We start from the raw sequence: 17223 nt of genomic DNA, 5'->3' as shown, positions 1-17223 counted from the left end.
TTTATTACAGATAATCCTCTGTGATATATGGTTGTAAAATGTATAATAATCTCTGAATGTTCACTCACTAACACTGCAATTACAACTGTATAGGTATGTTATGAGCTGCTGTTCATCTTGATGCCTCTGTGCATAGATCCTGAGTGGATATACCCTGGAAAAGCATCCATATGTGAGACGTCTATATCGGTATGTAATAGACAAATCTCTATCACAGAATGCTTATTAATCTGAAAAAGGGCAAGACTGCTGCCTGTAATCATGATGCCCTTTTGCATAAAGCCATGTTCTGGTACAGCACGCATATACCGAAAATCCTTCTCAGGAGGTGGAAAAAAATATAATGAAAAGGGCCAATTTTGGTTGGTTTTTAATAAAAATGTATCATCCCTCATTGTTAGCATAAATGCATGCTCTTGTGGATTTTAACAGGATATGACTCCTCACTAATATCAAGCTATTTAAGGATTCTGTCAAATTTGTTTGACACATTCCTCAAATACCTGAATAGTAATGGCAAGCTTCAGTACAGACAGACGTACACTGCCAGATTCCTATTCAAAATGATTTCATATTGAGTAACATGACATTATAGATTGTGCTAAGGCCAGACCAATTTTATTTCTTGGTTTACAAATTTTTGTCCTCAGAAAACCAAAGGCCAGGAAGGGAAAAAAAATCTCCCCCCTCCCTCCCCACCAAAACATCACGTCACAGTAATATTCCTTTTAAATAGTAACAGTATTTAACCTTTAGGCAATCGATCCAAACAATTTTGTGTAACTTTACATTTTTTTGTCCAATAAAACATTAGAATTCTATTTTTTGAGCATGGAAAATCCATTTTTATTTCATTTTTGTATTCTTGATAAAATATGACCAGTGGCTTCATAAAACAAGAAATAAAATTGGTCTGGCCTAACATGAACTATACAAGAATAACTGAAAAACTCTGAAGTTTCATCTTTCCCCCTCAAGTACACCTTATTCTGAATCTTCATATTTCCACAAAGATTCTATTGAACACGATATGGTAATGAAATGAAAGCTAGTAGACTTCACATACAAGGGCAGTTACAACAGGTTTGATATGTTGGGATTTTGCATTGCAAATACATTTGGCTTTTGTCGTGAGTGAGCAAATGCATCCTTTTGGTGGTAAAGTCAAAAAGACTGAAGTTTGAGTTGTTCACATTAAGAAACACAGTTCTAGTAAACCAAAGATATGACATGTTGGACCTGTGGCTTACGTTTGATGAAAATTGTATTAACAGGATTGATTAAGCAGTCAAAGTGGATAGGGCTTCAGCTAATTCTTAGAAGACATGCAGAGCAATAGAATCAACTTCTACAGCACATTAGTATTCTCTTTAACAGAGCATTGGAATTAACTTTTATGGTGCATTAGAAGAGTCTTTAACAGAACATCAGAACTGCCTCTTACAGTGCAATAGAGTAATCGTTAACATAACATTACAACTGTCTTTTTAGTGCATTAAAATAGCCTTTAACAGAGCATTAAAATTATCTTCTATAGCAAAATCTTGAAATTCCTATGTGCTGAATGTCAGCTTTCCCTGAATATTCTAACTACACCTAACCAGAGTCTGTAAATATCCCAATGCCACTCGAATATATTCATTATTTCTTAAATAAATGCCAGCTATTTACAAAATTACAAAATGCAAACAAAATTGTACAACATACAAAGATATTGGCTTGATATGTCAACAGAAAATATCTGACTAATAAAGATTACAATTGCAACATATCTATAACTTAAACATACACATTCATTTGAAACACAACATGTGATACACATGACTAAAGATCTGACTCACAGTCAGAAGATAACCACTGAAATATGCATATCCGTTACAGCTGATTCACTTCAATTCTAATTCTTAACTATGTTACACACATGACTACTAAATAGTAGCATGGGGATGAATTAAATAGCAAAATAATGACAATTATGATTTTAACACAAATAGTAAAAGCAAATCAATAATGTACACAGCCCATACACCTGAAAAGCAAACAACTCAGTTTTGTTGTATATTTTATAAAGTGAAATATTTCTTTCTTAAACAAATAAAATGCCTGCCCTCTACATAGTTTTGGAAAGTTAACAACACATTTTGTGTAGAGAACTGACTGAAAATATTCTTAATTTTAACATCTTTCCATTAGTATATTCATTGAAACCTTTTTCCCAGTGTTAACTGAAAATCTCAGATGATAGCACTCTACTCCTATTGGTATTTCTTGACAAATTCATAACAAACATATATCTACAAGAAAAAAACGCAATGCTTTCATGCAGGATTTTCATGATAGCTGATGTGAATTGTGAACAACATCATTCTTAGCCTTAAGCAATATAAAAGAAGACAAAATCTGCAATAAAATTTTGCTCTACATAATTTTCCTCATAGGAGTTAATGTCGTTGTTGATGCAAAAATGGCACTCTGAAAGACGTTACTTTATGACGCATTTAATCCAGCAATCACAACTGATTAACTGATGTAAAGTGACCCCTTTCAGTAGTTCTCACAAAACTGACAGACGTAATTAGAGGAGTGTTATAATCCACTGCCAGAAATGGGACATACGGATATCATACTACCAGAAATGGGACATACGGATATCGCACAGCCAGAAATGGGACATATGGATATCGCACTGCCAGAAATCTGACATGCGGATGGATACCACACTACCATAACTGGGACATACGGATATCGCACTACCATAACTGGGACATACGGATATCGCACTGCCAGAAATGGAACATACGGAAATCGCACTGCCAGAAATGGGACATACGGATATCACACTGCCAGAAATGGGACATACATATATCACACTGCCAGATATGGGACATACGGAAATTGCACTGACAGAAATGGGACATACGGAAATTTAACTGTCAGAGTTGCGGGAACTACCATCACTAATTAGGACTGATTGGTCTGCGTGAAAATGAAATTGGGTATCCTTGGCTCATCTAATAATTATGAACACAGTGTGTTTGTCTTTGGGGACTATTTTTTAATTTTGGACAGGACATTGTGTACACAGTTATGAAAACACTTTGTGTTGTATTTGTATGTTTGTTTTTTGTTGTTAATCGCATTACTTTGGTACACTGAGGGAAGGAAATATGACTGGTATAAATACTTGTTGGTCAGTATTTTGGTCACATATAAACATTACAACAGCAGAGAAAGGTGAAATTTTAAATGGAAGGAAAAGGAGGTGGAATTTTGATATACATGCAGGAAGGATAAATACATTGCTCAGTGTTCTGTGTTTAACAGATACTTCATGAATACTTGGATTAATGGCAGCTTGCCCCATGAGAATTTGGAACTAATTAACCTACGAGTGTCAATTAAGCAGTGTGAACAGCATACTGCCAGAAATGGGCCTTATGGAAATCGCACTGCGTTAAATGGGACAATGTGCTAGACCAATTAAAAGGTGTGATAATCTCTATGCCAAAAATGGGACTAAACGCACCTTCCATTGTATTCCCACAAATCTTACAAATTACACCTGAGCAGAAGTAAGGTGTACAACCTTGTATAAAATTGTTGGGGTACATAAAATGAAAATGCATCAAAAAAAAAAAAAAAGGAAAAAAAAGGATAAATAAAGGTTTACTCTGATTATGTGGAATATGGATTATTTGTTCACTTGTATCATATACTCATAAAGTATTTATACAGTAGGACTAATATGCTGATGTGATTAAAATCACCCCATGCAGTTCCATGCATAATTAGGGGTGAAATGATACAGCTAAATATGATATGTATTATAACATAAGTCATGATACGATACAATGCATATCACAATATATTTACGTCAAATTGTGGATACTTGTTAGTCATTATTTCAGAACCGGTGAAAAAAGAAATGGTTCATTAAGAACCATGTTTCATAACACATTTTTCAATATTTGACTAATAAAAACCCTGGAGTGGTCATTATACCTGCTGCATATCATTTATTCAAGCAAGTGTATCACTACACATAGATACAGAAAATGCATACCCTGTACCACAATGCAGTGAATCACTGATGTCATTTCACCTCTATGTATAGTACAGACAGAGATAAACATAATATTATGTTAGATTCATAATGCATTGTTCCTTTCTATCATTCATCACAAGATAACTTTCGCTGTCATAGGTAATATTAATAAACATATATAGATATGTAGTGTTAGGTATGGGTATTATGTTGCATTTTAAAAAGTTATCAGTTCAATGTCATATCCAATGAACTTGGTATGACAGTAAATACAATTCATAAAATTGATGCAATTAATCAGCTGCAGCCAGTTGAAATATATTTCAGACGTTATATAACTAAAATATCAAACTTAATGAGTGGACTTAGTTGCTGTCACAGTAACATGTTGTATTTATGTCAAGACAATTAGTCATTTAGTGGGTTTCAGCATTCTTATTAGTCAAGACTTTCATATGTGTTATTCTTTCCTTCAAATGTACATGTATTTGCATTCATGAAGGTATTATTGTAAAAAACAGTGTGCACACTTCACATATGCAAGGAACGTAAACAGTTTGCAATGCTATTTTTCAAACTAATCTCTCCATACTTAATTTAACTTGAGACTGAGTTGTTTCATTCACAAGTCATGGCAACCATTATCGAGACAATTTAGTCAAACACTGTGTGAGTCCATCTTGTTATTGGTATGTGAATAGATCAATATGGATCTCATCACCAGTCAAGAAGTCAAATCTGCTCATTGGAAGTGAGTCCAGGAACAGTTCCTCCAAATCGGGGAGTTCTCCAATGCATGTCCGGACCATTGATTGGTGGAACATCCGGAACTGACTGCAAGAAGGCAAAGGTGGGACATACAGAGTTTTTCACATGTCAGTGCTGTCTATATTAGGTCAGTGGTGTATATACTACATATTCAATGGTTTCTGCATTATGGCAACAAAAAGTTGGAATATCATGACCAAAGATGTCAGTAATGGTGTCTTCATAACGATAACCTGCATTACATCAATTTTAACCTCCCACTTTGTCAAATCTTCAACAATTCTAAGGTACCAGTATTCTTAAAATATTTAAATAGTGATCATTGCAAACTTATTATGTTTGACTCACCGTTTGTGCACACCCAGTTTGTCTGCCACAAACTTTCGCAGCTTCCCTACAGGCCCTACAACATGGATCTTCTCCTTGAATGCCACTTTCCCACAGAGGATGAAGGTCAAGGTTGGCCTTTCCTCGTATCTTGCACCCAGGTCAATGTCAACTATCTGTGTCAGTTTGCCTGTACAAATAAAACATGTTTATTTGTACATAAATAAAGGTGGTATTGTTATACAGATCCAAATTAGGTTTAGATATAGTCTCACATGGAACTGGTTATCTGTTATAAGGTATGGGTGGTAGGATGAAACAATGACAGCCTAACACAGGATGTGCCAAAATGTATCACACCTATAATGGGTAGGAGGGTGGAGGTTGGAAGACAAATATCTGTTTTTCTTTTTTCGTAGTATCATCCATTTGAAAACTGTCATGAGTTTCTTTTAGTGATGTCAAGATACATGAGTTTTATGAATCGATGCATATCAGGACAGCCATGTCACGATTCAATATGTATCACAATACTTATTTTTGCAGCATTAACACGTAAAATTAGTTACATTTAAACATTACTGTTTCATACTTTATAATTGTCTATAAAAAGATCAACATGTTTGATTTTCAGATTCTAATTTCCCCTCTTTGTGCATGAAAACATATTATTTACAACTACCATAACATAAAACTAAATGTTAATACAATCGTCATAGAAAAAGTATTGATGCATCAATGAATGGATGCATAGTTTCTATTCACTTTAAACTTAATGCTCATCGATTTGATTACACTGGGATTACTCTCACAAAGAAACCATGTGTGTGTGTGTGAGTGAGACAGCATGGTTTAATGCCACATTTAGCAATATTCCAGCAACATTATGGCAGGAGACACCAGAAATGGGCTTCACACATTGTACTTATGTTGGGAATCGAACCACAAAGATACTCCACCATGCAATATTGGTCAGGATTTGGGGGTTGCAGCCTCCCCTTTTTCAAAAGACTGGATCAGCCCATGATAAAGTTAACATGAAGTCATGATCTGATTCTCAGTCAACACCCCCCCAACCCCGACTACAGATAAAAATGACAAAAGTGCACCTCCCCTCTTTTCAAAATGCTGGATTCGCCCATGAAAATATTATAACTTTCAGGTCAGTTTTGATGTCATTATGACTTCTTGATGAACATAATTTATTTATCAAAACTTCCACAAGAAGGCAACACATTCACACTTGATTTAATACCATTTATTACCAAACTGTGATTTGACCTTTCATCCCCACAACTTTGTATTAAAATAACTTACAAACTAAATAAACAACTACTGGCTCTTTGACTGACACATTTTTGACAAATGGTCATCTTTTGGTTTCACATGTACTGTGTGTAAAGGATAAAATTGAAACAGTTCAAAGGTAGCCATATGTTTTAGTTTGAACAACATGAAGATGAAAAAATATATCCAATGCACTGAACAGTCAACAGAATCAACAGATTTAAAGAGGACAATAATCTTTTGTCACTATGAAAGTATCAAGAAATCTCATAAATAGACATGTCATCAGAATGGTGACTCAAGTTGAAAGATAGGTCAACATAATTGGCAAATGACAATATTTCACATTAAATAATTAGTGTGATGAAGGCAGACAATAGTTCATTTTTTTCATGGTTTCTGACTTTCCAATTATTTTCAATAAACAAGAATCTGTCTACATGTGCAGATTTAAGAGTCTGCTAGTCCATCCATCAGTTGTGAGTGAAACATTCTCAGCACAGGAAAGGTCATTCTTGGCCTCAGTTTTAACAGTCTCATAAAACATGGGCAAGGCTGAATCATAGAAATGCTGTCATAAGTTGGGTTGTGTAACGTGGTTCTAAAACTCTCAATATGTTACTAAACTCATCGTTTTGGACAACAATGGATGGCCTCAATTCATTAACAATAGATAAGCAATAGTATCGACAGTGGATGCAACAAACAATGCAACTTCAATCATCATTTCATACACTTATCGATAAAGTACTATCGAGAGGTTCACAATCAATCGATAGTTCAATGCATCGTTACACTCCTAATTTTCACCATGTGTCCCTTCCAGTAGCTCTTACCATGTTTTTTTTCCAGTTCAGCAAATCTTGTTGGCCGATCACTCTCGGCAGTGTTAAGAAAATGTCGCAGGAAGAACCTCTCTGACTTTTCCCTCTCTGTGTTCGTGATATCGCTGCCGTTCAGAAGCTTTATATTCGGTAAGCTGATGAAACAGATTCCCATTTTAAACAAACTTTATGATGTTGTAAAAGACAATGAAACAGGTATTGATTACCAGGAGCCAATACCTACTGTTTACCACATGAAACAGATAAAACCAGGGCAGAACATGACACACTGTGTAAAGCAAACTTTTTGCTCAGAAGTTTAATGTTATCTTGATGATGACAGGATAAAACTATCCACAAGGTAAGAGGTTAGGTTGCAATGACATTGTTTGGGAGAGCTGGCAAAATTCATGCCCTATATTTTGAAACCATTTCCTTTAACCTGTATTATTATTATTCATATCATGACTTGGTCAAACATATGATTGTGATGTTTAAGGTATTTTTCAACTCAGTTGTGTTCAAACTGTGACATACCTAGCTATGTACAACATCCAACGGTCGTCCTGGTCCATCTGTGCTACAAGTGGGATCCCCTGCAATGATACAGATAAACCTGAAGTGTACTTCTCACTATATTTTAGGTCATCTCTTTTCCCAGAATAACCGCATTTGAGGTTTTTGTTTTGTAAGTAAGACACTTTCCCTTACATAAGTAAGGTCTCTTCCCAGGTTTAACATTTTGTATTTATCTTTTCCTAACTGTATATGAACATAAACATTCAAATCATATATACTTAGTGTTTGAAATCAATTGAAAAATATCGGTCAAGTTAAAGTTCAAACATTTTTTTCCCAAGCAAGATTCGAACAGCAACTTTCATATTGTAGACAGACGCTCTACCACATGACCACCAGGCTGACAAAAGATGTTGGTTTGAATTATCTATTTTATAGTTACTGTCATTAATTGATTTTACCTGCGCTTCAGTTATTGTTATGTAGCTTCATTAAATGATCATCTACATTGTAATTATCCATCATTAACTGTATATATGGTCCAAGTCCAAATAACCAGTATATTGATAACCATCTATAAATATAGCATGTTTGTTTGTTCATGCCTCACTCCCATTTCTGGTGTTTCGTGGTACTGCTGGAATATTGCTGAAAGTGGCCTTACTCATTCACTCACACATGCATCACTCAGCAATATTCCAGCTATTTTGGAAAGGTCTGTAAATTCTAGAACCTGGACAATCCAGTTACCGGGATCATTAGCATATTTCTATGCAGTTGTGAAGCAAAGAGGTGCATCAGCCTAGTTAGCAAGTCTGACAGTCAGACTAATTGACAGTCTGGTACCCAACTCACCGTGAGTCTCACTGATGAAAGGGAAGGGAACTGAGACAATGCCTGCAGGTGCTCCCAGTCACTGATGCTAGTCTTGCTCAAACACAATGTGTGCAGGTGCTGGAAAGGTCTTGAGCTGGTTTCGCTAACATCAACCTTTCCTGAATCAGGGGTCTCAGAATTGTCTCCCTTCACTTGATCTGATTTGGCAATGGGTTTTACAGATTTTTCTGGTATGTAACTCGTCTTTGACTGGAAAGTATCTGAAGTACTGGCTTCATTTGTGTTAGGGTTGCATGAATCACATGCTATATAACAAGCCTGATTAAAAAGCTCATCAACAATGCTCCAGCATTTCTCATTGACAGAGTTATCTCCAGACTGACATGCTTCTGACACAATGGCATCAATGATGTCACTGCAGTCTTGCACAGAGGTTATTTTTGGCTTGAGGTCACATGGAAGGTTGTCTTGACAACTGGGATCATAATGAACATCCTGTAAAGGGTTGCCTGAGAGTATGAGGTTTTTGAGATTTTTCAGGTTACGTAGTTTCCATACTTCTGACCAGCTGAAATAAAGCATTCAGAATGTCATATTACATTTTCAACAATATAGGAGACAAAGCAATACAATATGCCAGCATATTCATTTGCAAACATTAACAGAAACACCTTCTTTTAATGACATCTTTGGAAGTTGGTGAATCAGCTAAGAACAACCTATTATCCAATGGATGAACAAGATACTTGCTTGACAACAATACATTTAGAATCTGTGTGAAAACGTCGCATCAGTCTAAGTAAACTTAGTCTCAGTATTATTTCTTAGACTCCTCTACGAACCCTAGTAGGAGGTTGCATCAGGTGACTATTGAAACTGACCAATAAGATCATAGCTTACCAAATCATGAAAGTGGACATTTGCGCATACCCTTTGAGCTTTTCCCTGGAAAAATTTGTACCCAAACGATTCCAAATGCTACTTTCTGTACCACTGCTTCCAGATGATGCACATGGACCATACTATAATACTGTTAACAGTGAGTAAACAGTTGCTGAAAATAGGGTTTTTGTGAATATTCAAGGAAGTCACATTGTGGAAATACTGGCGAATGATAACCATGCCAACAGAAACCCGAAAGTGGATATACTGAATGTCAAATATCTGTGTTTTATGTGGAGTTTTGTTTGTTGAGAAATCAGTGTGAGTGACTGGGGAATTAGCTGTTGTAGTAGCTGTTGTCTGATTGGTTAAATCTGTTTGGCCATCACACATTTGACTGGACGGTCATGGGTAGCTCAAAGTTTACCTGAAGCGACCTCCTACTAGGGTTTGCCAGACTCAGTAGAGGAGTGTAGTAAGTAATACTGAGACTAAGTTTACTTAGACTGAATGAAGCATCTCCCAAATAAAGAAGTTGCTCATCCATAACGTTTGTTCTTATCAGGACAAAAATATACAGCCATCACAAATGTTGGTAATAAAAAGTTGAGGGTAACTGTTAGTTTCCAGATTAAGGATCCAATTTCAGCAGGTTATGTAATCTTTAATGACATTTGGCTATAAGTAGAATTGTAGACTAAATTTCTGTCATATTGTTATTATTTTGGTATCTACTGCTTAAATATTTATATACTGTCACAAATTTTAAATGTACAACCATTTTGCATTTGCTATATGTATTTCTTACTAGCCAACTACTATTTTGTGTTCTGAATATGAAAGGTTGCATGGACTTTCTTTTATCAAATCTGAGAAGACAGTTCCACCTGACACTACAATGACAAGAAATGGATGAAACAATGGATGAATTTACCTCTTGATACCATTATTGTTGAGTCGCAAACATTCCACTTTGGGAAAGTGCTTCCACTCACATTCCAGGTCATCAAAATCTGAAGAAGAAATGATTTATTTAATTCTTTTTCTAACTTAAATAAGGAAGAAAATCGAGATGGTTTGTTTGTCATTCAACATCTAAGCAAAGGTCCTGCCACATGACAGTGATCTGTCAGCGTAACAAGTCTGAACTACACAGTCCATTGAATGTTATCATAAGGATTTGATTTTTTGTTGTTCAGATTTGCACTTGACTGTAATGGATTGAGTGGATTTGGTCAGTCAGCCTTACAAATCAATCCACTGAGCCAACTCACAAAACAAACGTGGGTCTCTGAGGGCCTAAAGTCCTATTCATAATACCCACTGATAGATGGGTCAGCTCCAGTCAACTCCCAATAACCACAATTCACACCTTAACAACATGCATAGGATGACTGGTACATAACCTAACCAGGAATCCTTAAATGTGTTTGGTTTGCCAAAGTTTCATACTAATCAGATTTCATAGAGAGGTACTGTGAAGTACATCCTTAAATATTTTCACAACAACAGCACATACCAAAATCAAATTATACCCACCAGTTCTGCACTGATCTAAACAATTGATACCCAGAGGAAACATTTTACATAGCCTGACATTTTGCAGAATTTCTGTGTCAGTGCACTTAGGAATGGAAACAAATTGACCACTGACTTCCACTTCTCCAAGCCTTCAGTAGTGTATAGAGGCTTCAGGACATACCATTTCCACAGACGTGCAGTTCTCTCAAAGTAGGCAGTCTCTGTCCTAGTGTCTCCACCTCAGGCCAGGTGATGCCTGTCTTGTTCAGCACAAGGTTCTCCACACCTGGTAGTTGCAGTGGCCAATCACGAAGCAGTTCCTGTTTTGAATGAATGAAAGAGCAAAAAAACCTAGAACTCTACAAAGAGAATGTACTTCAAGTCTTGGGTACTTGGGAATGTACTTCAAGACAACAGAGAGCTTGAATGTTGGTGCTTTGCCACATGAAACTGTGACATGAGCAATTTCACAGAGGAATAGTGGTGTGCAAAGCAGAGCAAAGCCTTTCAAATATTGTTGAGTTTCCTTTAAGGATGCTCACTTGTATTTACGTTCTACATGTTACCTTCTACAATACAGATCTACATCCATCCAATGACTGTCACATGTTTGTGTGAAGCACGATGAACGGAGCATGGGCTGTTTAGAATTCTTGTAAGAGTCTCTAGTTCACAGTGGAAACTACAAACAACATCTGACTCAAAACATTCAGATCCACTCAATGTGGTCATTATCACCAAAGAGTTTGCATTTAATTTAGTCATTCTAGAATGAAGATAACATTGTGTTACTTCTTTATTTAGCATATCACTGAATTTGGTAATGACAGTTGTCAAATTATGTGTGGCCTAATTTTATTATTAGGGCCCTAGAAGTTTACGATTTATACAATCACTTTTACCTACAACTATGGAATAAGATCACATCAATCACCTCCAGTATAATTACTGAACAACTTACCTCATCTCTCATGAGTTTGTTGCCACTGAGATTGAGAAACTTGAGCTTGGGGAGTTTTGAAATTATCTGTAGTATTTCTGGCCAGTTGTCAATGTTGTTACAGGCAAGGTCAAGGTCAACAACATTAGGACAGATGGAGGTGAGTCCCTCTTGTGGTACTCCAGCATGGGATATGTTTTGTCTGTCTAACACCTGAAATAAATCACATTATACATTAATGTCAATATTTCACTAACTAGAGCTTAAAATTAAGCACGAAAACAAAGGATTCCTTGTCATAACCCAATTTATGGGGACAACTGTCATACACAGTAGGACTCTTTCATTCAAACACAGTGTGCAAGATCACAGAATTATGGGGTAATAGCTATGAAATATATCACTGGTACTCAAAAAGAAGTTGAATGACACTAGAAATTTTCATGTGACTGTACTGTGTTCATATGTAAATATCAGGTGTTTTATTAGCATTTTTCATGAATACCACACAAATTCAAAACTGATATTTTAACCTGCAACATAATATGATAATACATACATTATTTAACCTGGTTACACATAGAATCTAATTACCAGTATGATGGAATTAACATATATATCTGTTATATATGAAATGCAAATGTGAGTATATCTAATATACAATCTGATGAGTTGTGATAACTATTCACGTGCCATAGGCATGATTAGATTCTCCTAACATGGTATATTACTTTCAGTGACAGTGGGTTCTGAAATTATCCACAATCATACCCAATAAAGCCTATTTCATTGATGCCGTGAAACAGTCAATATTGGTCCCTGAGATTTAGGTCATGTTTTTATTTCTTACTGAACACAGAATGGTTGACCATGTAAGAGACATAAAAACAACACTCCCAATGACAATATGACAAAAGTACATTAGTGGTATATACAAGGCATTGTACTCAAGTGATTTTATTACAGGTCACAATGTAAGAAATTGTAATTCCTTCCAATGAAAACAAATTATGTTTCCACCTAAACCTTGTCCTTATAATCAGTTTGCAACACAATAGGTGAACCCAAGCAATTTGAAATACCTACTTTTCTTACAACATTAGTCTACTTAATATACTACATACACAAATACTAGTATGTAATAGGGCTTGTGGATTAGCTACGATCTCTATAGAGTAGCATTCTCCATCCTGCATGTGTGGTAACCCATGACAAAATGCTGATCATTATTTCTTTCAGTGTTCATCATATAAACAGCACAAAAAGAGTTCAAAGATTCCCAAGATGTTTGTATTTGTAATAATATTATGTATTCTTCTCTTAAGTGGTATTGCAGACCTGGCTTATAATAAAATGAGTTATATATAAAAATGTACATTGTTTGCAGGGTAAAACAAACAAATATGTAGTTTTCTCACTCTGTACCTCCTGCATTATAATATTTCTTCTCTAGTGTCAATCTTCATGGTGTATTTTGTTTTATTTTTGGAAAGGGGTTCTATAGGTTGTTTAAACTAGTTCCTGACGCTTTCAGCTTTGTGAATAGATTCTATTTAAACTAAAAAAAGGACATGTACTTAAACAGGGGGGAATGCAAGGTTTAATTAACAGTTATGGTGTCTGAAAAAGTGTAGGTGATGATCCTTTCTCTGTACCCATCAGTGCTAACAAACACTTTCTTTAAACTTTCCTGATGAGAAAAAGAGATTGGCAAATGGGTAGGAGAATTATGTATTCCAGTTTGCAAAACATATGTTGGGACACTGATGCCTTTGTATTCGTTGAGAGAGACATGGCAAGGGTATAGCTTTATTGTTTACACATGTATTTGTGACAATTGTCCATTTCAGCCCATCTTCAATTATGTCCTCCCACTTTCACAGCAAACACGTCAGAACATAAAATCTTTATAGACTATTTCAATATAGACTTCTGTGTAGAGCACCCCACACTGAAGGAAGGGCAACTCTGTGTCCCACAACATCACTGATCCTTTCCCAGGTATTCAACCAGCTGGTCATCACTGACATATATTTCATCAGCTGGTACTAAACAGCTGTCTCCTTGCACATGTTGTCCCCAGTTGGATGCTGACACAAGTTAACATAAGCAGCAATAACTGCCTTTCAAACGGTTCTTGCTTCACCAGTCATACAGTCAGCAGTGGTCCTATACAGTGTTCATGCTTGAAACTTACACATCAGTGCTTTTGACGCCGGCATTTTGCCAGCATTGTTTGAAACTGGTACAAAGAATAAACATGACCTTATCTAGCCTCTGTGTGTAACAGGATTACACATCAACAACTAGCACAAACTGGAAGCTGTAATATGTTATAAGTTTTGTAACACAAGAGCTAGTGGTGGTCCAATTAATTGAAATAATCAAAGACTGGTCGCTGTGACCAAACAATCATGCAATTGATCGCATTTTCTAAGAATCGAACACAAATGATTTTGGAACTATTGTTACAGTCTTTGAAACACTTCACAATGGAACATACCTTCAAACTTGTCAGAGCCTGAAAACTTGTTTGATTCCTCGAAAACTCACTTCACTAAAAGTCATTACTGAATATTTCTTGAAGACACTAGGAAGTGTATTTACATGACATATTAATCATCACTTCAAAGTATTCACTGGTAATAAAGCAGTCATCAATTGAGAGATTTCAACTAAATCCCAACAGTAACAAGAGCTGGGAGCAAGCATGACAATACAATCAAATGACATATTGTAATTTTTATATAGGCATTCAAATTTCAAAGGGACGATAGTATTTGAGTGAGTGAATGTGTTGACTTTTACGCAGCTTTTAGCAATATTCTAGCAACGTCACGACAGGGGAACACCAGAAATGGGCTTCACACACTGTACCCATGTAGAGAATCGTACCCTGGCCTTTGGCATAACAAACCACTAGGCTACCCTACTGCCCCATATCATTTAAGTGTTATTTTATTGCAGTAACTACAGTTATAGCAAACTTAATTGATCTCTACATTACGATTAATTACATATTTTATAAACTTGTTGTTTGTCATTTGAATTTCAACTGATATGTAAAACATGTGGACCCAACCAAAGAAACAGTTTGTTGTATCTGTCAGATTGTCACAAGTGTGTTGGTTACAAGCATAGTTTACTGCAGTTCAGGTTCTGAACTGTTCCAGTTATCAGTTTTCCATGGGTGACTGACTGTTGTCATTTTCTAAACAATAAACTGATATTATACAGGAGAAAAACAAGTCTTGAGATACACCAATTGCTATTATTTTGCAGTAATTACTTTTTCATAACACCACTAGTCAATAAGGAAATGTGTGCATGGAGGAGCTATAAATAATTCAGCACATCATGATCAACTAGTCAGCAGAAGTCTTCCAAACAAAGCCTTTCTCTTGTTTCATTGATTAATGAGATTATCAACAATCACTTCAATCCACAAATCTCAATTATTCCAGTTCTTTATTAATTTCTTTGTGTTTCAATCTTTGTGATCTTTTCCCCGTAAGTGACAGCAGGAGAAAGCAGGCTTAAAGGTGTGTTTACCTAGATTTATCATAGATTAAATATAACACATTGAAGAACAACTTATCTCATGAAATATGACCTGACAGCACCCACAGCTGATTTTCTACACATGATCTCAACCTTCTGTCAGGTTTAATTTCAATAACATGCTAATTAACAGTGCTTTAAGTGTGTATAAATAAAATAATTTGTTTGAGAGCATTTTTGTTAGGTGCTGTCAGACAGACATAAAATAACTTTAGGGTTGTCCTGTTTATTTCAGTATTTATGTTACCCGCATTGACTTAGTGTCGTTACAAATGTTTGATTTCATGGATGCTAATTACTGTTTCCATGTTTAGAATGTCAAAGGGTGTTTAAACAGTGTTCCCTGAATAAATAAATGGGATCAATGTAGATGGTAGAACCAATGGTTGGTTGTCTGACAGTTGACCAAATTACCCTTGATTGCACAAGCTCTCGTGATAGAACAACATGCAATCATTAACCAACAGTACTGACACACGGAATAGCAATTAAATCCCTACGTACCTCCCTAAACAGCTTGCTCCCACAAATCAATACCTTAATAGACTCAGTAACAGCCCAAATACCTGGAAAGTCACGTGGAGATTGAATTCACACACCAGTTATGCTGGTGTTCTAGCACATCATTATTTATTCATCTCATCAATTTCATAGCATTGTAACTCTACATCTTGGAACTAGCTGTACTCTTGAGACAGGTCAAAACTATAATAATGCATAATGGCTAATATTTTCAATTTGTTGTGCAAAATAATGCTGAGTCATAAAGTCCAAGAGATGAATTTTTAGTAACATTTACATATATTGTATACTAAAGTGATACATAATGGAATGGATATTAGAGCACATTTTGTTCACAACACTATACATGAAATTTTCATGTTCATGCATGAAGCATTCATATTTATAACATGATAATGACCCAATTGACTTCCTAATTGATATTAATCAGTTATCATATGAAAATAATTTAATATGAGTATTGTTGATAAGCATTCATCTTCAGAAACCAACTGAAATAAAACATTCAATGAGGCAGACTTTCGATCCACATTGCATTTGATTTGATAGCACATTATGGGCACAAAAAGACGACTTTTCTACAGCCAGGAAATAACCCACAAGTGTTATTGGTGGCAAACATATACAGCCTTTATCTGTATTTGATGACATGACAGCAACAAGTTTATGTTGGCTGATGATGTTTACGTACATTCATAAATACAGAAAAATCTACTTACGACATTTCTTAAATGTGCGAGTTCAGCGTCTGTTCCATTGTTGCGTGGTTTACCCGTGATCACAATGTGCACGAACTCATAATTATCATCGTTCATATTTACACAGTATTTCTCTCTAAGGGCATCCAAGAATGACCTTTTTCTGACCAACCGTTTGCGGCTGACATTTCTTGAGTTGTTGTTATTCTGCTCCATGCTCTCAGCAATTACCTGAGTCTCAGGTATGTGGTCCATTTTAAGTTTGAAACACCTGAGCTAAAGCGTATATATAGTAAATGTCATCACAATGTTGACGCCACGCCAACTTGTTTTTGTTTTGGTAGTCGTGATGTCCTCCTCGTATTTTATGTTAATGTTGTTTTTTTAGAGACCTTATACAGGACATGATAGCACACTTGACATGTTAGGTATCTGTTATATATTCATTAGGCCAATAGTCTTTGTCAATTTTAACGTATATGTTTTGATAAT

General features: G+C 35.7%; 1 protein-coding gene across 2 annotated transcripts in view; it reads right to left on the bottom strand.

The window, feature by feature from the left end:
• Window positions 1-3116: 3116 nt before the first annotated feature.
• The window catches only part of LOC137277829 (tubulin-specific chaperone cofactor E-like protein), a 191534-nt gene continuing 177427 nt past the window's right edge, over window positions 3117-17223 (bottom strand). Inside the window, exons 2-10 of one of the 2 annotated variants that reach the window (XM_067809791.1) lie at window positions 16753-17007; window positions 11972-12163; window positions 11192-11330; window positions 10424-10502; window positions 8626-9175; window positions 7789-7847; window positions 7264-7406; window positions 5162-5330; window positions 3117-4879 (exon numbers count right to left, since the gene is read on the bottom strand). In XM_067809791.1, coding sequence (XP_067665892.1) covers window positions 4729-4879; window positions 5162-5330; window positions 7264-7406; window positions 7789-7847; window positions 8626-9175; window positions 10424-10502; window positions 11192-11330; window positions 11972-12163; window positions 16753-16986 — 1716 coding nt within the window. In that variant the 5' untranslated portion in view covers window positions 16987-17007 and the 3' untranslated portion in view covers window positions 3117-4728. Of the gene's footprint in view, window positions 4880-5161; window positions 5331-7263; window positions 7407-7788; window positions 7848-8625; window positions 9176-10423; window positions 10503-11191; window positions 11331-11971; window positions 12164-16752; window positions 17050-17223 lie in introns of those variants that run through there. The other variant, XM_067809790.1, reaches the window with a different exon arrangement.

The sequence above is a fragment of the Haliotis asinina genome, chromosome 3 (genome assembly GCF_037392515.1).
Source record: "Haliotis asinina isolate JCU_RB_2024 chromosome 3, JCU_Hal_asi_v2, whole genome shotgun sequence".
Classification (NCBI taxonomy): domain Eukaryota; kingdom Metazoa; phylum Mollusca; class Gastropoda; order Lepetellida; family Haliotidae; genus Haliotis; species Haliotis asinina.
Note: the sequence above shows the minus strand (reverse complement) of the source record. Positions and strands in the feature narration are given on the sequence as shown.